Below are 26,347 nucleotides of genomic sequence, written 5' to 3' on the forward strand. Positions count from 1 at the left end.
AGCTTTTAATACAGAACCTCACTTCACAGTATTAAACAATATTACTTATAAAGTCGTTGCAATTTACTGGATTCGTGCCAGTTTATTTTTTGGAAGAATACAATTATTACACAAATATCTACATGCTTGTAGTAATAGATGCCATCTCAGGCTAAGATAGTTCAGAACTTTGGAAGTATTTAAGACCAACATGTCACATTATTCAGTCAACTGCAGGTGACGTTTAAAAGTCAACTGGTAATTTTCACAAAATAAAGCTCATTTACATACTCAAGAAAAAAACTTGCGAAAGTTACCATTAAATGATAATATAATCTGGGAGCCAAGCCAAGGTGACAATCGCTTGCGCTACGACAACGAAACGCTTTGTGTCTCTCTATCACTCTTCCATATTAGTGCGTCAGTGACAGATGCGTTTCGTTTTTTACAAAGCCCCGACACCAAAATGCAAAAGTGCTAGTGCTACAAATTTTAAATTTCATACCAAAAACACCGTTCTCGACTCGACTAACCTTAGGTTATTGATTTGGAGCTCCCTCTTCTTCGCTTGTGCGAGAAGGTCCTCGTATCTCAACGAAAGAGACTCGACTTCTTTCAGCATGGCTTCATCTTCGGTCGCGTCGCATTCCGTCAGGAGTAGTTCGGACAAATGTTTGGCCAACTCCAGTATCTGGCTGGGCTTAGCGCCAGCCTTGGCGATTTCTTTCGCAGCGGTTGCCAACTCATCGCTTCCCGCGTCCTTCCTTGGGCTGTTGCAGCAGTGCTGTTCTCAGAGCCTCCAGGCAGTCCGAGGCCTCTTTCACTGCTGACGCTAGCTCAGCGCGGTAAGTTTCTTTGGAAGTCAGGGTGTCTACTTGGAGAGCGGCGTCCGTCTCCCATTTAAGGGTGTCCACCTAAAGGAACAAGCGAATAAAAAATGAATCGTTAACTTTACCAAAGCTATGGCTGTGTGTGGCCGTCTCCTAATCCAACATACCTGTACAGCGGAGTCGACGTCGCCGACGAGGTCGGCGCGCGCGGCGGACAGCCGTTGGCGCACGTCGTTGTACAGCGCGTGGTACTCCGCCACCATGTCGCTCACACCGGCCACAGACGACACGTTTGCTGCCAGTTGATCTGCTGTCTGTACCAAAGCTTCGCACTCCGCTAGCTCCTCCTCGACACCCTAAGAACCAAATAACTCAACTATTACTTTTTCCAGTAGTGTGTGATGAAGTTGTATATCAAAATTGTCTTTAGAGCAAAAAGCCTTCAATTTTTTTTGGATTATGTATGTTTTACTAGCCGTGTCTTATCCAACCTCGACATTGGCAGAATCATCAACACCTTGATGGAGCCATAACACGATAAATTGATTGATTGATGTAGTCAGGGATATTTAGTAATAAAGTTAGACTACACACCATCAGTTCGGCCACGGTAGCGTCCCTGTCCAGAGGCGCCGGCGCCAGATGCAGCGCCCTGGTGAGGCGCACGTCGGCCTCGGCGAGCGCGATGACGGCGCGGCCGTGCGCGGCCACGAGGCGGCGGTGCTGGTCGGCGCCGGCCGCGTCCACGCGCGCGCGCAGCTGCCGGCGGCGCCGCACGGCCGAGCGCAGCCGCGCGGCCGCGTCCGCCGCGTCTCCGCGCAGCTCCACCCCGCGCGCCGAGGCCACCCGGCTGTACGCGTCCTCCAGCCTCTTGACGTCCTCCTCCATTGCTTCCAAATCTCTGATGACCGCCTTCGATACGCTTTCGTCGTCCTCTTCTCCTCTCTGCTTCCTGGTCTCTATTTTTTCGACTCTCTTCTCGACCGAGTCCAGTTTCTTTTCAACCTTGGGTAGCAGAGAGTTTGCGAGTTCGGCCGATTTACGGATCTCTTTCAGCGTGTTTTTGCGTTGTTCGGACATGTCGCAGATGTTCTTCCATTTCTTCTCGACGATGTCGACGCCGGTGCGTAAGTTGCGGAGGTCGAAGTTGCCTCTCAGAACGTCGGGGTCGTTGAATACCAGTTCGCAGAGGTTAAGAGTTTCTCCGACCTCCCCGCTGACTGTTTCAATGTTTTTGTGTATCTCGTCGCGTTCTTGGAATTTCTCGTCGACCGCTCTCGTTGTCAATACCTGGATGATGACCGTGCTGGTCAGGTTAGATTCGATGGTGTGCAGTTTTAGCCTGATCATGGTCAACCGTTCCTCCAACTGCGTGATGGTCTCGAGTAGCTCACTAATTTTGGATATCCTCGCTCGGCCGCTATCTTGAAGTTTGTGCCAACGAGCATTTATTTCGCTGAGCTGTTTGCTTGTCGTTTTACTGAATGCCTTCTCATCCTTTTTAGAAAGATCAACGAGGACGCTGCCCGTTTCCGAGAGCCATTCAAATTCACGTTCTTTCATAGATGTTTCCGCTTCGACATCCGAGGTTATTCGTCTGATAAGGTCGTGGGGGTCGAGGGCTCCCAAATCACTGTTCTGACTAGAGGTTTCGAGACGCGCCTCGAGTGTGGTAAGCCATTCGGCGAACCGAAGCAACCGCGAGTTAAATATCGTGTAGAGCTCCAGCCGTTCCTGCAGCCGGTGGATAATAATCGTTAATTGATGTTCCAAATCAGCTCGTTGCTGCCTCAGTTGCCACACTCGTTGGTTGACAATCCTTATATCCTGAGGACTAAGGCATTCCTTTAGTTGCTCTTGAATAACACTGAGTGCTTCAATTTGAGTTTCGGTCTTGTCAACTTTAGTCCTTAACTCCGTGTATTTTTCTATCGCCTTTTTCAGCTGTGGCCGCGATAGTCTGTCTTCATCTGAGTATGATATGATTTCGTCCTGAGTCTTTGAGTATAGTTTGTGAAGATCATTAGTGAGGTTTTCGTATTCACTGACTAGCCCGAGTATGCGGGTGAGGAAGTCTCGCCAAGTGTCTAAACTAGCGTTCAGGTTGTCAACTCGCTTAACAATTCCCGCGTACTCCATCCTTACAGAAGCTCCATATGTTTCTTCCGTAAATTCTAATATTTTCTTGAGATTACTGGATAATTTTTCTGCCTGTTTACGACCTTCAGGTATCTTGTCAGATAGATTTTGCACTTTAGTCAATATTTTTTGTATTCTCTTAATGTGGACATATCTCAGTTGCAACTTTTCTTTTTCAAGCTCCATTTCTTTGAGCCATCTCAACAGTTCGATGTAGATCTCTCTGTAGTCATCCCAAGCTGCGATCCTGGTGGATACTTCGTCATGTCGCTCCACTATTCTCGCCAGGGTCTCATTGTGAAGATTCGTCAACGTGTCAAATTTCTCTACCAGGTCCCTGTGTTTTGTCTCCTTGTGTTCATTTATAAGTACAGATCTTTGTGAAGCTAACAGATTTCTATGGACTCTGCATAATCGTCTATGTTCAGTTAAGTTTTCATAGTCGGCGGGTACAGACCCTGATAGGAATGATTGTAAATCCTGGAGGTACTCGTGCCATAACCGCAAAGCAGTCGCGGCATCTCCTGATCTCACCAGAGCCGTGGAGAGCCTGTGGTAATGCAGGAAGGTGTCTCTGAACATGGCCTGCCATAGCTCCAGGATCCTGACGATGGAGTGTTCTTCTGAGACATCCCTGTCGATATCTGGAAGCTGCTCCTTGGCGGGTACGATGTCCGCTTCGCTCTTTCCTAGCGTGATCAAGTTCTCTCGAAGAGCAATGAGTTGGTCTTCCACGATCTCACCATCTTCATGTAGAGGCATCAAGTCCTAGAGACGAAACAATATAAGAATGTTTGAAAGGTATGGATTAATATGCCTATCTATAAATTCTCACTGACTAATTACTCGCTCCTCAGCAGTTATAGGTCTGGCCTAGTGGGTAGTCCCCTGCCTACGAAGCCGATGGTCCCGGGTTCAAATCCTGGTAAGGGCATATATATCTTTGTCTATGTACCCTCAACACAAGCCTTATTGAGCTTACTGTGGGACTTAGTCAATTTGTGTAATAATGTCGTATAATATTTATTTATTTATTATAAACTTATTAGTAATTACTATTATTTACTTGTGCCAAATTAAAATGGTAGGATAGGTTAAGTCATTCATTTGATATCTTTTAATGCTTGTACGTAACAATAGATAGCCAATGACTCAACCTATCTGCCATTTAGAATTTGGCAAAGGATGTATCAAACACCCTGATTATCTGCTTAGTATGATATAGATCGTGTCATTCACGACGACGACGACGATGTTATCAAAGGTTAGACTTGACAAATCTGCGCGTCATCGTGGATGACACGAACTATATGCCTCTTAGGACCGATTGATTAGCTTGCATTCGTGTCATTTGTGCATATATGGCACCAATAAATGGGGTCAGCCGGAACTATGCCAATGTCGCTAACCGTTAATCATATACAAATGAGAATCACATTTACCGATAAAATATGCAAGTGATCGTTTGTAGAAAACGGTATAAGGGTTCTGTAAATTTTATATATTAATACGTAGATCTCAAGTCAATCTACAGTCAATGAATTTGATTTCTGTGACAATCTATATGAATGGCGGTAGGGATTTCATATTATTGTCACTGTGACAAGGCAACAGGCATTCTGATCATAACTTTAATGAGGAGTATCTCTCTCTAGGCCAGGGTGACACAACATTATTTGGTTATGCTGCAAGTATATATATTATTAGTTTCTCAGATTGTTAAACCCTAAAGAATTCTCACCTGTCTCATATCACTGAACTGCTCCTTGACATGCTGCGCTTTCGCCCTCGCCAGCTGCCGGGCCTCCCCGAGATCTGCCAGAGCCTGCACGGCGCCCGCGACCAGCTGCAGCCGCCGGGCCAGCGCGTCGGCGTCGGCCTGCAGCGCGCGGCTGCCGGTCTCTGTAGCCACGCGGGCGGCCAGTGAGCGCAGCTCGGCCACACGGGCTTCTTGTTCCGAGCATGCCTAAAACACACAAGGTACTAAGTTTTGTTGTTGACTACCGTGGCAACTTATGTTTTAACCATTGGTATGCTCTATAGCTGTTGGTATAGTATAACGCCACTGCTTTCAGCATCAGTTTTGAATTACCGTGCCGTGCGTGAGAAATAATTTAAAAAAACAGAACACTCATTTTTAGGGTTCCGTAGCCAAATGGCAAAAAACGGAACCCTTATAGATTCGTCATGTCCGTCTGTCTGTCCGATTATGTCACAAGCCACTTTTTTCCGAAACTATAAGAGCTATACTGTTCAAACTTGGTAAGTAGATGTATTCTATGAACCGCATTAAGATGTTTACACAAAAATAGAAAAAAAAAACAATAAATTTTGGGGGTTCCCCATACTTAGAACTGAAACTCAAAAAATATTTTTTCATCAAACCCATACGTGTGGGGTATCTATGGATAGGTCTTTAAAAATGATATTGAGGTTTCTAATATAATTTTTTTCTAAACTGAATAGTTTGCGCGAGAGACACTTCCAAAGTGGAAAAATGTGTGTCCCCCCCCCCCCGTAACTTCTAAAATAACAGAATGAAAAATCAAAAAAAAAAAAAATGATATACATTGCCATGCAAACTTCCACCGAAAATTGGTTTGAGCGAGATCTAGGAAGTAGTTTTTTTTTTAATACGTCGTAAATTTAAAAAAAAAAATTTTTTTTCATCAGACCCATACGTGTGGGGTATCTATGGATAGGTCTTCAAAAATGATATTTAGGTTTCTAATATCATTTTTTTCTAAACTGAATAGTTTGCGCGAGAGACACTTCCAAAGTGAAAAAAAGTGTGTCCCCCCCCTGTAACTTCTAAAATAACGGAATGAAAAATCTAAAAAAAATATATGATATACATTACCATGCAAACTTCCAACGAAAATTGGTTTGAACCAGATCTAGTAAGTAGTTTTTTTAATACGTCATAAATGGTACGGAACCCTTCATGGGCGAGTCCGACTCGCACTTGGCCGCTTTTTTGCTTAACATTGCGTGTTCTTATTGTTGATCTCAAAACTCTTATTAAGTGTGAGCAAATGAGACGATTGAAGTCACATGTCCAATCAATGTCATTGACATCAAGATGAGTTGGTCAATCGTTCGGTACCTTATTATCGCCACAAATATATAAACATGCTAATTAATACAGTGTAGGTATGCGTACATACCACATTTATCAATCAATTGTACCAGTACACATTAATCTAATTTGCTGTGTACGGTCACCATCTACCCATTTATTACATATACTTACCTATAACGTTTCTCTCGTGGAGACTAAGCAACCTTATATTTAGTCTCCTAGTTAAGTCAGTCTTCTATATTTAACCTATGACGATTGACCATTGAAGAACAATAAGCTGGCACATACATTATACTAATAATGCTATTTGTAAGTTGAAGTGGGACAGAACATCGAAGATCTGTTCATCGCGTGACCTGACTCCATAATGCGCGATCTACATGGGTACATTTTAAAAGTTGGACAACTGTCAGGCTTTTATAAAGTTTTGATTGAAGTCGACAGAAATCGGCAGCACTAGAGAAGCGTAGTCGTGCATGTTCAGAACAGTTGTAAAACATTATTATGTTTTTTTATGATTAGTCTTACAAAAAATTTTTTTCATGGGCTTTAACATAGTTTGCCGAGTAACAACATGTTTCTTGCAGTAGGAATAGGTTGTCCTATTTTTTTTCCATTATTTGCTTAAAGATAACCACAAATTTATTTATAAATAAATTGTAATTGCTATTTGCCCTTGTAAAAATTCTGAATGTTAAATTTTCGCTATAATCTTACATGATTGCACAAAGTACCTAAGGAGGATTATAGCAGCTAATAGATACGTATCAAGACGAGACTAATAGAGCGTACGATTAGTTTCATGGAATGAAATCTCTTAGTTGCATCAATGTCAGTAACGCATGCCAGCGTCTTCACGCACGAATATTTGGTGCTGATTAATTACCTTTATTTGCAAATTAGTACAAATATCTTCTTAACTAACGAGAAAGGACTAAAAACGTCAATAGATAATAATAGGAGATATGCATATACTTATTACATCAGTTAATTAGATCAGTTTACTATTATTATTTTAAATATACGTAAATATGCAAAGGTATATGAACTTTAATAAACTACTTAATCAACACATATATGTAACTATTTACAGTATCGACACCTCGTAAGACTTATATGTCACAGAAACAGGATTCTTGAAGGACTATGGAAGGTAGAGTTAAGGAACGCAATCTCCATAGGCAGAACTTATGCAAAAGTGTCCAGTGGTCAGCTATAAATAATAGTTCCAAATCTCTCCAGAATAGCGCTAGAGTAGCTAAGAACCTAGGCGCTATTGACGGAGTGAAGTGCGCTGTCTATGATTTGATTGTTTATCCAAGTATTCTAGGTATTGTAGCGCCACCTATTTAAGGTTTTTTGATAACACGTTTTGGTACATGGAGATTTATTTCCTTACCTCCACCTTCCGTATGAAGGACGTTATATTTACGTCAATCTAGTTACTAAAAAATACACAAACAAGTCGCTCCACTAACTACTACGAATGTGACGTAGCGCACAAATCATTTACTTCATCCTCATTTCGAGCTCAAGGTCTGTGTGATATTTTTTATCTTTGACAAACATAACTAGACTGTATTGTTTAGTTATTGTATAGATAGCAAAAAGAATATACCTAACAACAACAATTTGAAGATAAAAAAGACAAGATTAAAACAATTACTATAGGTACTTAGATTTAAACTGTTATTAAAACAGTAAACTATGTATGTAAGTATAAACATTTTCTAGTCTAGATGAGAGACGAACTGCAAGTTTTTATTAACAGTCAGGAAAGTATATTCTAAGAATTGACGGATAAAGTAATCTTGTAAGTACATAAGTAGAAACAGCATTTTATTAAGTAGATACCTAGTTAAGAGATAGTAAAAGCAAAAACACTAGTTCTGGTGGGTACGAATAGGTGGAAAGTAGAAGCAGACCAGAATACCAGTACCTATCCGCTGGCACATGACATAAAGCGAATGTAAGTAGGTAGGTACAAAAATACCTATGTAGAATTCTCTACACTTTGCTTGGTAGCAGGTATCAGAAACAAGTGCCTACATATTCAAACCTGCTATTATTTTTTTCCTTCTACTTTGCACTGAAGCCGCCTAGGAGCGAAAAACAAACGATGATGTGGTCCGGATATGAAGCATAGAACAGGAATTCAGACGCGAGATATTGGGCTAAATTTAAAAGCTTAATGTTTTGTATATTGCCGTTAAAATTATATTAACACTGCATTCACTTCCGTTCCCCATATGACGCTCATGTCATCTACGCATTGTTGTCTACGTATAACTGACACTAAAGTAAATTGGCCAGCATTTCATAATTATATCTACATAAGTGCAGTGTATCGATTAGTGAGACTGTCAATAAAATGTCAATCAATATTTAGAGGTCGATTGTCCCATTGTGCGATGCGTGAGCACTTTCTCACTTTCACTTTATATTTTGGATATTGAGCGTGTCAGTTTTACTAATGGTGCTATATTCCCCAATTTGCTTCGAGCAACACCGGCTTTCGACACGTCGGAAGGGAGGAGCCCAAGCGATATGTTTTTGCGAGGGGAAACGTGTATATAGGTACACTTTTAACTCACTACATCGCGCGGTCACAACGCGCACCGCACTATGCCCAGTTGGGCATGTGTTTGGGCAGAGGGAAAATAGTGCGAATGCCGATTCCCTTCCCGGTGTTGCTTGAAGTCAATTTGTGTTTGGCGGTTTGTGTTGGTTTGGTGTTACGTACGCGTACGTTACGTAATTTAAAAGCAAATTAATTATTCGCAAATTCGACCGCAAGCTTTCGCAAATTAAAAAAATAAAATGAAGAAAAATTTATATCTATTACAAATTGACCAAGTAAATCGATCTGCATAAAAATTGGCGTGTGTTTCATAGTTTGTTTATAATAAACACGTCACAATAATTAAATGCCCGTGTACGTTTCCGGATATTAGATACGTAATTTAACGGTAATAATCATTTAATGTGACCAGCAGATCGAGCGATGTTGTAACTAAACTATTTTTGATTAATGCCAAGGATTACATCACCTAGTTACTGTTTATCCTTGTTATTCTTTGATTTATTTATGGATAGTCAGCAGTAGAAGCAGAGGAGATTTTTATGAAACAGTCCATCTCCAAATAAAGATATAAACTTAATTTGATGTTACTCGCAGTGCCTCTTGGGCGCACTTATACATATTGGGATCATACATACCCTGATTAACGTAGGTCTTGATTTCTATTATCTGGATACAAGACCTAAGAACATTGGTGAAACAATTGTCCACATGATTTTTAAAACTAGAACAAAACCAGAAATTATGTTCCTTTTATCATAGGTAGGTAACTAACACCACTTTCGGGAACAGACAAGACGGCTTTAATTTTTCTAGGTATGCGAGCATGCTGTACAGAAAACAGATTCACAAAGTTCGAACCTTGCTTAGCGGTCAGCTAATATGATTTGGTAGGGAGGATCAGTCTTTGGGTTGAGATTTGTATTCCTATATGGCAGAAGCTAGCAACTGTGTCAAAAGTGTCTAGGTAATTTCGCACACTTTCGCCAGCACTTCTTCCGCTGTTGGCTTTACTTGTCCACATTAAACGTTATAAAAATTAGCAAGTGCAGCTAGTCTTGTATTTACATTCTCGGATGTTGCAACCTAGATTTTATTTGTTTACTTCGCTAAGATCGTAACGATATTACGCACGGTGTGTGCACGTCAGTTACAAAATAAGGTTATATTTATAGTCTACGAAACGACACGAGTAGGCATTAACACTATCTGAAAAGTTAGGGCTTAGAACGTTTTACTTACGACATCAAACCTGGGCCCCTACCGGGAAAATCGAAGTTCGTCAATTGCGGGCATTTTTCTCTGTCACTCTAATTACGTCTTAGTAAGAGTAAAAGAGAAAGATCCCCGCAATTTGCGAATTTCGGTTTTCGCGGTAAGCCCCCTGCTTTTAAGAAAATAAGTCCTTACATCAAAACGTTTCTTGTTATTGATACATTTTTCCCATGTGAATAGGTATACATAAACATTAATAAAACACTAACCATTAGCTGCAAGCAAGGGTGTTAGTTGAAATATTAAATAAGCCTTTGTCAGAATTGGAACTGACGGCCTCGTCCTCACATGTTAGGTGGGTAGTTAGGATTGATTTAGGGTAGTTCGAAGGTCGTTTGTATTTAGTGGATGGAAGGGCACGAACTGCCCGCAATTAAGAACATTTCTACAGCTGTGCCGATAACCTAAAAGTTTAGATGCGCAGTATAGGTCTTATTAAATTAAATGGTTATAAACACATTATAGATGTTATTCGATGATGACGGACGGATATTGTTAGGCAAAACTTAATTTGTTATAAATTATCGATATCAGACAGATCAGTAGGTTGGTAAACAAAACTAAATATAACAGCTTAATAAGTTAAATAATGTTAATGAGCTAAACTCGTTAATAATGTACCTATAACGACAATAATAATTAACATCTACTACGTCAACAAAAAAAAATGGGTAAAAATAAAGTATCAACTTAATCTTTTACCGCATCTACGGCAACAGCAGAACTAGAAAGTGCGCCCTTGAACATTTTCAGCAACTTGTTAATTGCATAGAAAATGGGCGTTATTCCTTGCAATTACAGCCTCTATTGCCGAGAAGACAAATGCTAGTTTTGCGTGTCGACTGTAAAGTATGTAAGTTGGTAATTAGTTTGTTTTCGATTCGTTTAAATATCAGAGTAATTGTTTTGTTTTGGTCCTGTGTTTTAGTATGATGTATGTGTTAAGTTGTTTGTGGTTATTAAAAGTGGTTTACAACATTATTATAAGTTTAAACATTATTTACTTTCTTAAATACTTCGTTGTTATTTGTTACTTCGTTTTAGCTATATTTTATACAGCATAAATATATTAGAAAGTAATCCAGGTGTCATTTTCACTAGCCCGCAATAAATTAGTTCTTTTTCAGCAAGCAGTCAGCATTCGATCTAAGTAGTTATACGTTATACATAGGTTAATACTGAAATTTTGATAGGTATTAATACTAAATAAGTTTTTCTGATACATAATACTTACGCCAAGCATTCTAATGAACAATTAAAATTTAAACGACTTAATAACGACAATAATCCTTAAAATAATTGAACTGTTCAGTGTAGGCACTTTACATATTTGTTGTTATCACCATTTTCCTGTCGATAACTGTACCCAAGTCCAAGGCCTACCTACCCTCGTTGCCACACAAAAATTGTTAAATGTAGGTATGTATTTTAACTTATTGTTAGTCTCACCTCCTGGAGTGACATATTGATACGATCACTTTGTGCTCTCCTGACACAGTTTCCTTATCAGTCTGTTCAATGAACAGTAATCCATCATTTTCGTCACAATCACGGCCATTGAATACTAAATACCTAAGTTGCTGTATGCAATAACTGACGCAAAATAACCACCCGTTAATCTACGCCTACGGCTCACGGTGCACTGTCCATTAACACTGAAGTTTACTTTGTATGCGGAATAAAAATCAAATTTGGAGCAAGACGCTTCAAGACTAGAATGCAGTTTTATCGCGTAATCGAATTAACTATGGAATTATGCATACAACCACGGTGATGTCAACATGAACTTGGTGCACTGAAGTCACACGTGAAAGATAACCTTGGCGACAATAGGCTGTTTACATTCCTAATTCTAAAAATTTAAATACTAACGTACATAAAAAGTTACTTGGTTTAAATTTAAAGTTGCAATATTTTCGATTTTACTTTATAATCAAAACTTTGTCTATGTAACAATACATATAAAACAACACGTTACTTTACAATTATTTCGTTTTCGGCGGGGGTTCTAACGGATTCGTTATATTATTCGAGGTTTTTCGAGTTAGACAGTTCGAGGTCGCATATCGAGCGACACACGCTCGCGCGGCCCGACGTCTGCGGGGCGACTGGCGCCTTATCGCCTTATCAGTTGCGATTCGGTTATTTCATTGTGGTTAGTTCATTAAGGGTTTTATCGCGTTTTATGTCTTACTTGAAGGTTTCCGTGGCATTGGAAGGTGTGGAAAAAAACTCATCCTTCATGTAATGAGGTCAACTGGCAGCGCTTTTAACCCCCACGCAACATTGCCGAACAAGGGTGGTAGGTCTGGATTTTAGGCCAGTGTATGCAGTAACAGTCTACTTTCCAGCTTGGTTTAAGACCATCTATTGCCACATTTCCGAATAGTAGCGTGAAAATAGTTTTTTTTTTATTTCATTATGACCATGGGCATATTTTTTGATTATGTCACTAATTCATACAAACCAAGAAGATATAAATGAGTTTTACTTTTAAAATATTGACGTTTATAATTTAACATTATTGTTATTGTTTAAAAATATTAAATTTGATTAATTTGCATGGCCTTCGGCTTCGGGCTTAATTAACACTTGTTTGTAAATTCTTGTTTACCGCCCTTAATACACAATGTAGTATTGTTGTTTTGCCTACACTATAACCTGGTGCTTATAAAGTCAGAGTGTTCCCAAAGCGAGGAATATTCGTGGTCTCTGATGGCATCACATTATGTATTGTGAAAACATTATCCAGATTATCCTCCTTTCTTTACATTACCCCCGGATTCAACTAAGAGTGCGCCCAAGACGTATAGGCTTCCAATGGCGCACTATTTTTCTTACATAGTAGGCAACTATGCAATGGTCCTTCGACCCGGATATTTAGCTTTACCCTGTCGGATACTACGTCAACATATCTCTTTATTAAACAAATTCGTAATATATGATTATAAACATTAAACGAACGTTAGGTACACCGTGAGAACAGGTCAACGGCTTTGTTTGAGCCGTTAGTTGTTATTACCATAACTTGACTAAACACGCTAAAATTAACAGTATGTAGTTTGTACACTTTGTACCTACAGTTTTTGCACAACGTCTAGCAATTGAATAAAATTTGGTACACAATAAATAATAATTGTGATTTTGGATCCCTTGGGGCGCGAGTACGACTTGCACTTGACCGGTCTAAACTCGTGTGACATGGATAAGAAGAACTAAAATACTGCTTATTTAATCTTTTTCATTGTTGTCTGGTGTCCTAAAAACAAACATGCAGACGTGTATTTCTAGCTCCTACAGTAGATAGGTACCTTACCTACGCGGAACGTTGTGCACATTTTTATCGACCAGACTCGCGTTATACCTACAATTTGACATTTCTATAGTCCGGTACTACATATATGGAAACCCGGTACCTAATCCAGGCAGTTCTACCCAGCCCACGTGTCAGTTACTGCTAAGTGAAGATCATCGACCGCCTCCCAGTAAGGCGCGCCAGACAACATGACTCACGGTTTTTAATTCACTTCGCGATGCATTCGCTAATTGATTGCGCAGTAAAAAGTGTGCACACTCACAGGTGTGACATCACTACAGGTGTAGGTTCAATGATTAATTTTTATACTTATTGTGTAAGACTTTTAGAAGGTGTCGTCATATAGATTCGTCTTAATTGTAAGACTGATATTTTCGGTTATTTTTTGTACCCAAAGTAGGTGGATGTATAACTAGTCAGGCTTTATAAATGTATTTAAAAATTACCTACATAATATGGCAATAGAGGCATAAAATAAAACCCAATTCTGGTCAATAAGTAGGAGTCCGACTTGGTATTAGTTATATTTTGCTGTCAGTATAAAAACAAATTCATTCACAGAATATTAAAACTAACAAATTAACGAAGTTATCTTAATTACTATTACTTGAAAGCTAATTATAGATAGAAATAAAATGAAAAATAAATATAGCCTATGTTTACGTCTATACACCGTGTTTTTCCGTTAGTTTCAAGGGTGCATTCCTGAGCTTAAATTAAGTAACTTTCTCAAAGATAAGAGAAGTCATTTCGGAGATAATCAATAATTTAGTTTTTTCTTATAAGAGGACGAGCGTGTACACTTGCCTTATATATTGATTAGTGTTTAGTACGAGTTTATTCCTTTGCAAAGTTAAGTTCTATCTCTGACAATCGATGTTCGAAATGACATTGATATGTTACAGTTTTCAATTGTTTGGTCGAATTAAATATAATGCCCGTGTTACAACACGTACAACAACGCTATATGCAACATTTTTTTTGTAACTAAAACTTTTTTTTGGAAATTAACTATGCCATAATGAACTTACATACTTCTATTGGATGGTTGATGTGCAAAATTTATCTTATAATGAGTTAAAGGAATTCAATAAAAACACAGTACATTTTAGCAAGGTCTTAAAAATGCTTGCGCATCACCGTATTTTTTGCACTCTGCCGAAATGTTTGCGAAGTGCGCAGTTATCGTTTACTTAGCGTTCCACAACGCCGTTATGTTCTGGCTTATTGACTGACAGCTTCAAACACAAAGGTACATTCTTTTACGTCTAATTGTGTTGTGAGGCCGTTTAGTTCAACCCTACCCTAACCGTTTCATGTTGAGAGACCTTTGCCCTCTTATGTGTACACTTCCAACAAGGCTGGCTAACTGTACTAACAAACTTATAAAAGGGCCAAGTTCGGCCTAGTCCATAAGGTTTATTTTAGGGTGGCTAGCTGTCATTAAAAGTGATGAGGACTTCATTCTTTTGTGTCGTCAAATTTACTACGAAACTGAGGTTTTATCCACATAATAAGCTAACTTACTTGACCGTTCTGCTGATCTTAAATGGCAGAATAATTAACGTTTTGACCAAACGCGCTTAGAATTACATACACAAAAGATGCCCATTTTATTGGACATTTACGCAAGCAATTATAAGCCTTATTTAAATTATTCCTGTGTACCTAATCGAAATCTTTGGTTTAGCTACTGCTACTACTGATTGCAAGCCAGAAAGCATACATAAGTAAGCTTTTAAAAAGGACACTAAATAGTAACTACCGCCCCTGTCACTTAACTAAGACGGTTGATTTTCCTAATTGAAGGAAGCTTTATTACTAAAAGTAAAGACCTACACCGAAGAGGTAAACTAACCTGGGCGATGGTGGGTGCTTCTGCGGGTCGCAGCGCGTGCAACCGACCCTCTTGTTGCTCAGCGAAGGCCCGCACGGCGGCAGCGGCGTCGCGGTACCGCTTCCATAGCTCGACCGCTTTATGGTATCTGTGACAAAGTAAAAATTATCTTTACAGTACATATGGGGCTACTTTATAGCACTAGTGCGAGAAGTAGCATATTACGTTACTGTGTCGAACATTTAAAGGGCCATATGTACTGTAAAACGTTGTACGATACATGTGCGAATAGGTAATTCGCAACTCGTGTCGATTTAAAACACTCCCTTCGGTCGTGTTTTAATTTATCGACACTCGTTTCGAATTTCCTATTTTTCGCACTTGTATCGTAATGTACTATACTGGTGTAGAAATAAGCTCGTCCAAAATTTAAGCTTAAGAATTCTCAAAATTACTTTAAATATTTGGCTAGTTAAAGATTTGATTTTGTTAAAGAGCAGGTATTCCAAGTTAATGTTTCAACAATCAATCAATACACTCAACATACGCTTACATTTTCCTAAATTAGGTAACCTTTGAAATCCTCCAAATAAGAAGAATTTCATTGAAATTTGGACCATAAACCTTTTTTTAAACAAATAGTTAAATTTACTTAGTTACAAAAAAAATGGTCTGAATTTATTTGAAAGATGCTGCGACTGCGACACGTTCGTAGGATTTATGTACTGACTTGTCACACAGCTGCGTCAGGTTCCTGCACGTGTGCTCGTAGGCGGCGGCGGCGTCGTCCAGCTCGCGCTGCATCCTGGCGGCGACGGCGGGCTCGGTGCTGGCCGCCAGCGGCGCCGCCGCCGCGCGCAGCTCGCCCACCAGCTCGCCCGAGCGACGGGACAGCGACTCGCTTAGCGTCTAGGGAGGAAAAAACTCTTGTCAAATTTACTTCAAATACAAGCTTCATATTAGACAATGGAAATATATAATGATAACGCTTAACCACTGTTTTGGCAATATGGCCATTATTACTAACTGGGTTTATAAGAGGAGTCTCTTAACTCAAAAATCTACTTTCTGTTGCACGGCAATGAGTCACCGGGGAAGATGCACTAGTCTATACCAGGGGATTTTTTCATGAAAGCTGGTAACCTGCAATTCCAGCGGAAGTTTAATGCTTGTGCTGGAAGTTTCACGAAACATGCCTCAGTTTTTTAACAAACCAGTTTTCTTAGTATATTTATTCACTGCTGCCAGCCACCTGCTAGGTGGGGTATTCCGCGACACAAAGCGGAAAAACGCGTTATCGGCTACAACTGTAGAGCGTAGCTCGCACTGGCAGTGAATGCGTTAAAAAACGAAAATATACCTCTAGTTTCTCGGTGGCCTTGAGCAGGCGGTCGTAGTCCACCTGCCCCTGCACGGTGAGCAGCTCGGCCATGTAGTCGGCCTCGCGGACCGCGCCCTGCACCAGCTCCAGCTGCCGCTCGAACCGCCACCACAGCTGAACTTTGGCCCGCAGTCGCGCGCTCAGCTCGCTCGCTTCGGTTTCTAGTTGCGCGTGGCTTTCCTATATAGGCGATACAGAAATGTATTTTAGAATCGTAAGTGAAATTGTAGCTGAAGTTCGTTAATCATATTAAATTAATGAAAGAAGTCATTAAGAAATTGTAGACCCAAGGGTCTCGTCTTACAAGTTGGCTATGGGAAGTAGATAGTTCAAAGTTTTGAAGCTTACCTGAAGTCCTGTGATGTCTCTTTCCAAATCTGTAAGCGAAACGGATACTCGAAGACATGTCGGCAAGGTATGTAGCGCCTGATTTAGCGCTCTTATGTCTCTCCATTGCGCCGAGAGATCGTCTAGAAGTCTGTCGCACGTCTCGGATGCTCGTTCCACTACGTCGCTGCCGAGTCGTTCCGCGGCCGCGCACTCCTCGAGAGTGAGGCGTCCGCGACGTTGATTCTTCTGACAGCGAGTTATTCCGGCTTGAACCTGCACTATCTTCTCTTTCAAGAGCATGCTGCGCTCTAGCTCCTCGGCAACCTGGTCATCTAAGTTGCGCGACTGGGACAACAGGGTCCCCAAGCGATCAGACTCCGCAGTAGGTAGCAAGTTCAGCCTACTGAGCTCGTTCTGTATTCTGTCAACGCGGCCCGTCATCACTTGAAGTCTCTCGATGTAAAGGTTTAGTTCGTCCTCGCTTCTTATAACTGTCTTCAAGCTATCGAGCGACGCACGTAATTCTCGAATTTCATCTTCCAAGATATTGAGCTTCTCGCCAGTGGACACGTCACGGTCGGAAATACTTTGAATGGCAGAAGAATGTAAGCTATCAATTTTGACGGCAATTTCCCGCCATTGGTCTTCTATTTTTGAAAAGAATTGACGCTGAACCATTTCATCAGATACTGGTAAAATTTCTAATGCTTTTTCAAATTGGACACCGGACTCATTTTTAAGATTGTTATGAACTTCGTGTTGGGCTTTGAGTTCCCAAAACCGACGCAAGTTTCCAGTTGTTGTAATATTTTCAGGAGTAATGTGTTCAAGCTCCGTTTTAGCGATTTTCATCCAGTTCTCTATTCTTTCTACAATGAAGTCATAAGTCATCCAGTTTTCTTTAAAAGCCGTCAGTCGAATGAGTCGAGAATCCACATCTTCCTGTAGCTTGAGCAACGTATCGAGGGCTATAGAACATTCAGTTTCTAACCCGGAACAAACAATCAGGTTTTGCAGTCCATCAGTGACCGACAATAGGCGTAAGATCTTTGCATGATGATGTGATACATCCAAGCTGACGGATTGGTATAAGTTGATATATTGCTCGTGGTCGATGGATGTGACATTCGTGAGGTCAGGTATCCTCTGGTGTGCTACTCTTAGCCACTGTTGTTCTTCTCTCATGCCTTGTTCTAATGTGGTCCATCGAGATGCTGCCAAAGTCATTTGTTGAGCGCGACCTGCTGCTCTGTCAATTATTACTGTAGCACGATCGTGTAGGGAATTATGTAAAGATGAATACTTGGATCTTGTTTCACCATCCAAATTATCTTCTAAAGATTCGAGGATAGCTCTGCAATGGCTTAGATTGACGAAGAACTTTCTGTGTTTTTGGATTTCTTCATGTAAGTGGTCTAAATCAGATACAATTATTTTTCCATCTAGCAGTGCTTCTGCTACATCGGTTATTTGTCCAAAATCTTGTAATGTTTGTTCATATTCCTCGGCCAATGCTGACAACTGAAGCAAACGATCCCTTTCGGTATTGATCGAATTTTCCACCTGCTTAGTATCATCATCGCAAGCGTACAGAGTAGTTGGACATTCCCGCTTTATGTTGTTTTCCACTAAAATTCGATACCGGCGGAACATTTTAGTGACTGAATCAGAATTAGTTACATTTTCGTTCTCTAGTTTATCCAATTTGTCTAATTTCTGTTGTGTTGGAATATCAGACAGAAGGATATCATCAAGCTTAGATTTTACCTTGTTGACAGACTGGTACAGTTTATCATTATCGTCCAAGAACTTCAACCAGTCTTTTTCAACTTCTTTTACAGTAGTCGAGCTTTGGCGGTTTAGATCATTGACCGCATCTGCTTGCCGAGTTAGCATTTCAATGAGAGTTACGATTTCTTCATTTACTTCGGTAATTTCTATTATTTCTTTTAGACTTTGAATGTACCCTTGTAAGGATGTTAAGCGTTGCGCTTCATTAACGGATTCTCCATTGGAAATAGTATCGGTTTGAATTTTGTATTGTATTTCTTCCAACCAAATAGATATAGTTTCTATGATGACCACAACGCTCCTCTCAACCCTTGTCGAATCATTATTGCCAATTGCATTCTTAAGATCTTGAAGTTCTTTGTTGACAACAGAATCATATGATTTCTCTACAGACTGATCCAGAACAACAATAGCCACTGAATCGCCGGGCACTTTTCTTGGAGAGTCTGTCAGGAATTGTGTTCTTTTCTCTAAGGCATCAAGCAGTCTTGTTTTCTCAGGTTTTCGAGAAAAGTGGACCGATTTAGTGGGAGAGGGGGATTTAGACTTCGATCGCTGGACGACGTCAGAGTAAGTTAATTTGTGTTGATTACCAAACTCCTGGCGGTCTGATGATATAGGGCTAGCTAACTGAGAAATACCCTCATCTATTGATGACGTATCTCTACTTGTGTAGTCTTCACTTGTAGGCGTTACAGACATAAGTAATTCTGTCGTTATAGGATCGGAGAGGCTTTCTGGTGTCTGAGTTACTGGTGATTCCATCTTCCGCTTATTTTTCCTCTTCTTTGGTTTTTGTCTGTCCCCGAGAATAGACTGTGGAGCTAGTTGTCGTTCGTTGTCAAGGAAGTCATTGGTCGCTTCTGGAATTGTTATTTGTGCTCGTAATTGTATTTCATAAGGTTCTTCAGTCGATGTTGATATTGAGTCTTCCGAATAAACTCTTGGAGATGTCTGTTGAGTACTATCAATAGTCAGTGCTTTTGTTTTCTTCAGTTCTAAATCTACTGGCCTAGTTGTTGGAATTTCAACAATTGGTTCTCTAGGAGTCGTTTGTTGAGTACGATCGACTGAAGTAACTTCCTTCCTTATTGGTAATTCAGGAACACTTTCAGGTTCTTTTTCTGCTGTGGTTATAATAACGGACTGTTCTGGTGTTCTAGGCGACGTTTGTTGACTTACATCGAAAACTTCTGGTTTAGGAGGCGTTGGTGATGCTACTTCAGCTGCGTCGTCTTTTCTTTCAGGTTCAACATAATCCGATTGAGTAGATGTGCTTACCACTGGTAAATCGGGTGTCTGTATAGACATTTCAATAACTTCTTTTTCTGGTACTGGCGTTATGCATGTTTCCTGGTCAATAATATCTTGTATAGTTTGGATATCAGTTTCAACTGTTTCGATGGAAATTCCGGTACCTTTTTCATCTTTTTGTAGTGTAGGCAAGGGAGATGTTTGGATTTCTTTGGATTCTGTTACAACTTCTGCTGTTTCGGATTTTACTGCCGTGTCCTCAATAGGTGATGAAGTTTGAGAAAACTTTTCTTCCGGAGTAACTATATCGTGTGCAATCACTTGAGTTGTCGCTTCAATCTGCTCCGTCTTCTGTGGCGTTTCCGTTCTACTAGTTTGAATTTCAGTATCAACGACGGGTACTTTTTCTGCTACTGTTATGATATTTTCAATTGTCTGAGTGTCAATGTCTTTTTCATCCCTAGGAGTAGTTTGTACTACAGTTTCAATAACAGGAGTAGGAGATGTTTGTAGCTCAATGGCTACAGTTTCCGGTTTTAGCTGTTCCTTGACATCTTTAATGGATTCAGATAATTCTGGAGATGTTTGGATAGAGTACTCTTGCGTTGGAATTTCTTCAACTACAGGGACTGGGAAAGTCACAGTAGTCAAAACTTCCTTGTGTAAGGATTCTGGGCTACTTTGAACGCATTCCTCAATTATTTTAACCGTGCTTATGTCAGATGTCTCACTCATTGTATGGTAAGATTCCTCTTTAGGAGACTCTATATTCTCACTGCCTATTTTTGGACTTTCAGGCTCCTGCTCCAACTTTTGAGCGGATTCAGATTCTTCTACTTCTTCTGGATCGGTAGGTGGCTTTTTCTTTCCCTTCTTTTTCTTTCCTTTCTTTTCTTGTGCGGGCTCTGCGATTTCAACTCGACTTGACAATGATGTATCATCAGACTCTGCAGTGGTTTCTTTAGGATAAGTTGTTTCTTCACTAGCGCCATAGGCCTTGCGTTTCTTTGCCTCTTTTTGGGTAGGGGTGTTGGTCCCTGAGATATTTCTTCTCCCTCGTAACCCTTTTCGTCAGCAGCCCTTTCAGATTCAACGAATGAATCTGGTTCTAATGATTCTACTTTCGGTTCCAAGATATCTTCGGTAGGTTTGGGAGAATCTAAAGCCGGCGAAGTTGGTAACTCGACGTAATGACTAAGAGATGAGCTGTCAGTATCAATAACACTCTTATCTTCAGGTATTTCTACAGGCAGCTCTGATTTGGTAGATTCCTCTAGGCTTGCGTCAGGCGTAGGTTTGTGTTTCTTTTTCTTTTTACTTTTTCTGTGATCTTTAGAGGTATCTGGTGTTCCACTTGATGTTTGATCTGTTTCCTCAATTTCAATTTGGGCACTAATTTCTGGGGTATTCGGTTTTCTGATAGGTTCATTGGATACAAGAGCAGGTGTTGGTTCTTTTATGACGTCATCTTTAAGTTTTTCATCCACTGAGAGCGTTAGGGGGTGATCTTCAATTATCTTTAATTCACTCGGTAAATTGACATCAATATCTTTTTTGACAATTGTTGATTGTTTGGTTTCAAAATTTTCAACTTTCATGTCAAGATGTACTTTAGGCTCGTCTCTTTTAACGACATCGGTTTTGGAAATCGACATTGTTATATCAACACTTTGTAAAGGTTTCGTTTGAACATCAAGGGCTGGTCTTTGTCTTAAATGAGAATCTGCACGTTCTGCTTCAAGGAGCAGATTAATGTCATATTTTGACCCAGGATCTTTGTGTTGGACAGCAGATGATTTAACATCCACATCTTGTTCATCTGGTTGAACACCAGAAACTTTCGGAGTCAAATCATTACTTTCAATTTCATCCAGCGTTGGCTCAATGTGGGATTGAATCGGTTCTTCATGAGGTTTATTATCTGCAGATATTTTTTCAGCAGGTAAGTCTTTATTTATTGCCTTCTTTCCACGCTTTTTAGGTACTTGTCCTTCCGAGCTCATAATATTCTTAGTTACATCAACAATATCGCTTGGTGACTCCTTGCTAATATCTGTTTCACCTATTAGTTTCTTTTCCGTTAATATCGGGTTTTCTACGTCATCCACTTTATGAGTATCAATGGTGTAGTGCGATTTAGGCTTGTGTACAATAGTGACATCTAATTTTATTGATTCAGACATATTGCCTTCTACCGATTCAATATCATCTGTACGAGAACTTTTTACTTCAGTGACTTCGGAGGTATTCAATTTTTCTTTTTCCTTATCTACAAGAGTAGAATTTATTATATCATCTTCTGTTGCTAACTGATTAGACGATACGGATTCAGTAGTTTCTCTTACGGTATAACTAGCACTAGCAGTATCTGGTTTTGATAGTTTGATTTCATTAGGTTTTAGAGAGTGTGGTTCACTTGGCAAATGAATTTCTAAAGTATTAGACGGTTCTAATTTCTGGGCTGTATAAGTTTTAATAGATAAGCTTGGTGTTTCAGATGTAACGGCTGTTCTTTTTCAGTATCTTGTTTTGTCTCTGGGTGTACAGCGTGCGCTCTTTCGTTTGAAATAAAGTCTAGAGTTGCACCTACTTAGAGTCAATATTTGAAGTAGTTGGAATAGTTTCGGATTTTTGTTCTTGAGTAATTATTTCTTTTTCTGGAGCTGGAATATTTCTTTCGATTTCGATATTTGACTTAATTTGATGTGTTTTCAGCGATTCAACGCCCCTTTCATCTATTGAAGACATATCAAATGTTGATTGATTTTGTTTTTCTCCAGAAGACCCAGCAATTTCCATTTCAGTAATTTGCCTTGCAGAAGTCGAATCTGAGGCGATTTGAGTAGATTGCAATGATTTCTCCAGTTCAACTGCATCCCACTTCAATCCTTGATCTTTAGTTGTGTCTTCAGGCTTTGAGTATTCAGTCAATTTGTCAACAAATGTTACTCGTTTGCTCGGGGACGCTGATTTCGATTTCCTAGTAGGACTTGGCAGGGGCTGGATAATTCCTTCGTAGTTTCTTTTTCAGAAGCTTCCTTAGATTTGGCATCGATTTGTTCGATGCCTGCTACCTCCTTTAGTTGACCCTTCAAATCGATAGGATCCATATCTATTCCTTCAGTGGAATCAAGGTCTTTAGTTTCAGGTTGCGAGTACTGTGTGTTTAGATCACTAGTTATTGTATTTTTTGTCGCATCTACAATCAACGAATATAATTCAGTAGTTGAGGGCGTAGGTAATTCTTGCGTATATTTTTCAATGCTACCTTCGGGAACAATCGATGGCTTTTTATCAATACTAATATCAATTTCAGTGCTAATAGTTTGTTTCCGGAATAAATTCATCATCAGGTTCTTCAACAATCTGTTCCGAAATATGTTCTTTTCCATCTATGATCTGTATCTGGCGTATTATTTTAATACGTTTTGTCTTGACCCCTTGTTCTTGAATTTTTATGAGTAGAAACCTTAGGCTCCTCTTCAATGATCTCAACGTCATCAGGTTCGTCAATGATTTCTTCAGTGACGTGCTCCTTGCCATCAATTATTTGTATATGTTTAATGATACGTCTTCGAGTTCTAGTTATTTTTCTTGTTACTTTTTGAACAACCGTAGAAATGTTTGATGACGTAGTCTGTAACGTTGATTGCTGATAACCTTCGCTTATAAATGTGGACTGAGGATCTTGTGGTTCTTGAACGTAATACGATCCTTGAATTTCTCCGACTTCAGGGATATTTTCTCGCGTTTCAGGTAATATTACTGTCTCCACAGGGGATGTTTCTTTTATTTGTGACTGTTTGATAGTTGTATTCTCTGCATATTGTGAATGACGCTGACTTTCCATTTGGATGAAGTCTTTAGGCAACGCGCTGACATCGTTGGTTTCTTCTACTTCAGGTATATTTTCTTGCTTTTGAGAAAATATAGCTGTCGCGACAGGGGATGTTTCTCTTATTTGTGACTGTTTGGTAGTTATACTAGACTCTGCATATTGTGAATGACGCTGACTTTCCATTTGGATGAAGTCTTTAGACAACGTATTGACATCTTTATCTACTTTGGTTTCGTGACCGTCGCCTTTAAGAGGTTTGTCATCATCAAATGATTTTTCTTTCGATTGATATTTAGGTGTATGATCATCTGATTTTGCTGTACTGATTTCGCTTATACGGGCAGCATGGGTTTCGACTGATTCTTGGGTGTGATAGGTTTCTTGGTTTCCTGTCTCTTCAGGAACGATTTCATAACTTTTGGATACAGTAATTGTCTGTACAGGAGATGATTCTCTTATTTCTGAATCTCTGGTAATTGTGCCTGACTCAATGTACTGTGAATGGAATTGACTTTCCATTTGAATAAAGTCGTCGGACAGTTCACGTATATCTTTTCCTTGTTTAGTTTCGGGACTGTCACCTTTGAGAGGTTTCTTGTCATCATCTGGTTTATATTTGGGTTGATCGTCTGGCTTGTCTTCAGATTTAAGTGTTCTTTCTTCTGTATTTTTGTAGTCGTGGCTCATATCCGGTACAGGTCCCTTGTCATCTTTATGATCATCACCATCGTCATCAATTTCCTCAAAGAGCACGCCACCTTGATCTTTGACGCTTATTGATACCCTTGGTATTTGCTCTTCATATACTTCAACATTATCGGGCTCCTCTATCACTTCCTCCGTTACATGTTCTTTGCCGTCTATGATTACTACTCTGCGTATTATTCGTCGTTTCGTTTTTACGATTCGTTTAGTAACTTGTTGTACGACAGCAGTAACGCTAGAGGACGAAGTTTGAATTTGTTGTTGGCCTTCGGTTTCCGCCAACTGTAAGATTTCTTCAGGATTTAGACCTTCTTCTAAGTTCACAACAACTCCAGGCCTTGAGGAAAATTCTTGGATGGTTACTTCACCTCCAGGTAATCCTGATACAACTTGACCACCAAACGTTTGGTATTCAACCCTTTGAATGCCACCATCTCCTAGCATTGTCGAACTGGTTCCTTTGTCTTCTTTCAAAGTTATTTGTGAAAATGATTGTTCTTTGGTACCATCTGGGATCATTTGTGTGGTTTGACGGTGGCTGTGAATCAATTCTTGGCGTGTTACTAAAGTCTTTCTCACTTTTTTCACAATAATTCTCTTAGTACCATCTGCATCAACAACTACCTCAGTCGTAGTTTCGTCAGGTTCGACCATGACAGTTTCAAATGACTGAGGTAAGCTGTGTGTTATATTTAGATGTGAATCTTTACCTTGACTATCATCTTTGTAATTAGCGTCAACAAGCAATGATTGCTCTCCAATTTGCTGGTTTTTTAGCTACAGGCCGAGTAGCGATTTCAAATATTTCATGGCCATCAGTAATAGTTTGCCTTACTTGAATATTCTCTAGTATTTCTCTATTTTCTGAGACTGGCTCACTTGTTTGGATTTCAACGTCCATTGGTTGGGCACAGGTAATAGAAGCATCCTGTGTGGTTTTCTTTTCTGGCTCACACATGATGGATTTATCTGTAACAGGCGGGGATCCCGATCTAAGACTTTGCCCCGTTTGGGTCTCAATCGTGTGAGTTGGTTTTTCTTCTGATACTACGACTTTCTCTTTCTCTCCTTTTTTAGTAGACTTCTTTTTACTAGATCTTTTCTCACTAGACTTCTCACTTGGGACCTTTTCTTCGGATTTTTTTACTGTCGGAACTTCTTCTTTAACAATTTCACTTTCTCTAGGGGAAACAATTTCTTCAGGCATAGACGTTGAGTCGATCGTTCTATCCGTTTGAGATATATCCTCTTCCACCTCAGCCGCAGATCTCATCTGTAGTAATACCTGTCTTAACCGTTCTATCTCTACAATGACTAGATTTTTCGTTTCCACTAACGATTGTTGCGTAGCTTTAAGCTTTTTCATTCAATGTTTGACTAGATTTATCAACACCAATTATTGTAATAGACTTTAATATAACTTCGTACTCTTCATATTCCCTAATGTATTTTTCATAGATTTCAATATAATTTATAATATCTCCCTCTGTTAATATTTCAGACTGCTTAGTAGACTCCTTCAGTTCATGATCTATGCTTTCAAGCCATTTGTCTAGTTGAGCAATCTTTACTTTCTGGTCTTCCATTTCCTTGGCTTGACGAACCACCTCTACTTTAGCATCCTGAAAGCGTCGAAAAAGGTATTAGGACTTAATGAAAACATTGATAGGTTACTTATTTAAATTTGATAATATATTGATTCAAGTTGAATATAAACTATAATGCAAATAGTGCAATTGATTAAAAAAATAAGTTAACAAAACTGTTTGTATATCATTAATTATCTAACCCACAAATTATATTTAAAAAACTGGGCAAGAGCAGGTCAATAGACCTTGAAATGAAATATGTTTATTTTCAGGCAACTATGGGCCCATAGATAAATACGTTAAAACTAGCATCCATACTATAAAATATATCTCAAAAACTACAACACATACTATAGCTGCGATGCATTTCGCAACTCCGCTGTGTCAGGGAACTTGATCGGGTGTGATTAGTAAGTTATC

At 39.6% G+C, this 26,347-nt stretch overlaps 1 protein-coding gene across 1 annotated transcript in view; it reads right to left on the bottom strand.

The window, feature by feature from the left end:
- LOC133530486 (muscle-specific protein 300 kDa-like) overlaps nucleotides 1-26,347 on the bottom strand; it is a 188,502-nt gene that overhangs the window by 11,258 nt on the left and 150,897 nt on the right. Inside the window, 18 exon segments of the mRNA XM_061868397.1 lie at nucleotides 513-739; nucleotides 741-893; nucleotides 977-1,165; nucleotides 1,404-3,716; nucleotides 4,690-4,914; nucleotides 15,061-15,187; nucleotides 15,770-15,948; nucleotides 16,400-16,600; nucleotides 16,769-20,835; nucleotides 20,838-21,114; nucleotides 21,117-21,194; nucleotides 21,232-22,306; nucleotides 22,608-22,708; nucleotides 22,744-23,121; nucleotides 23,123-23,260; nucleotides 23,262-25,106; nucleotides 25,108-25,704; nucleotides 25,706-25,960. Of these exon segments, the coding sequence (XP_061724381.1) occupies nucleotides 513-739; nucleotides 741-893; nucleotides 977-1,165; nucleotides 1,404-3,716; nucleotides 4,690-4,914; nucleotides 15,061-15,187; nucleotides 15,770-15,948; nucleotides 16,400-16,600; nucleotides 16,769-20,835; nucleotides 20,838-21,114; nucleotides 21,117-21,194; nucleotides 21,232-22,306; nucleotides 22,608-22,708; nucleotides 22,744-23,121; nucleotides 23,123-23,260; nucleotides 23,262-25,106; nucleotides 25,108-25,704; nucleotides 25,706-25,960 (12,425 nt within the window).

This window comes from Cydia pomonella, chromosome 2, assembly GCF_033807575.1.
Source record: "Cydia pomonella isolate Wapato2018A chromosome 2, ilCydPomo1, whole genome shotgun sequence".
NCBI lineage: Eukaryota > Metazoa > Arthropoda > Insecta > Lepidoptera > Tortricidae > Cydia > Cydia pomonella.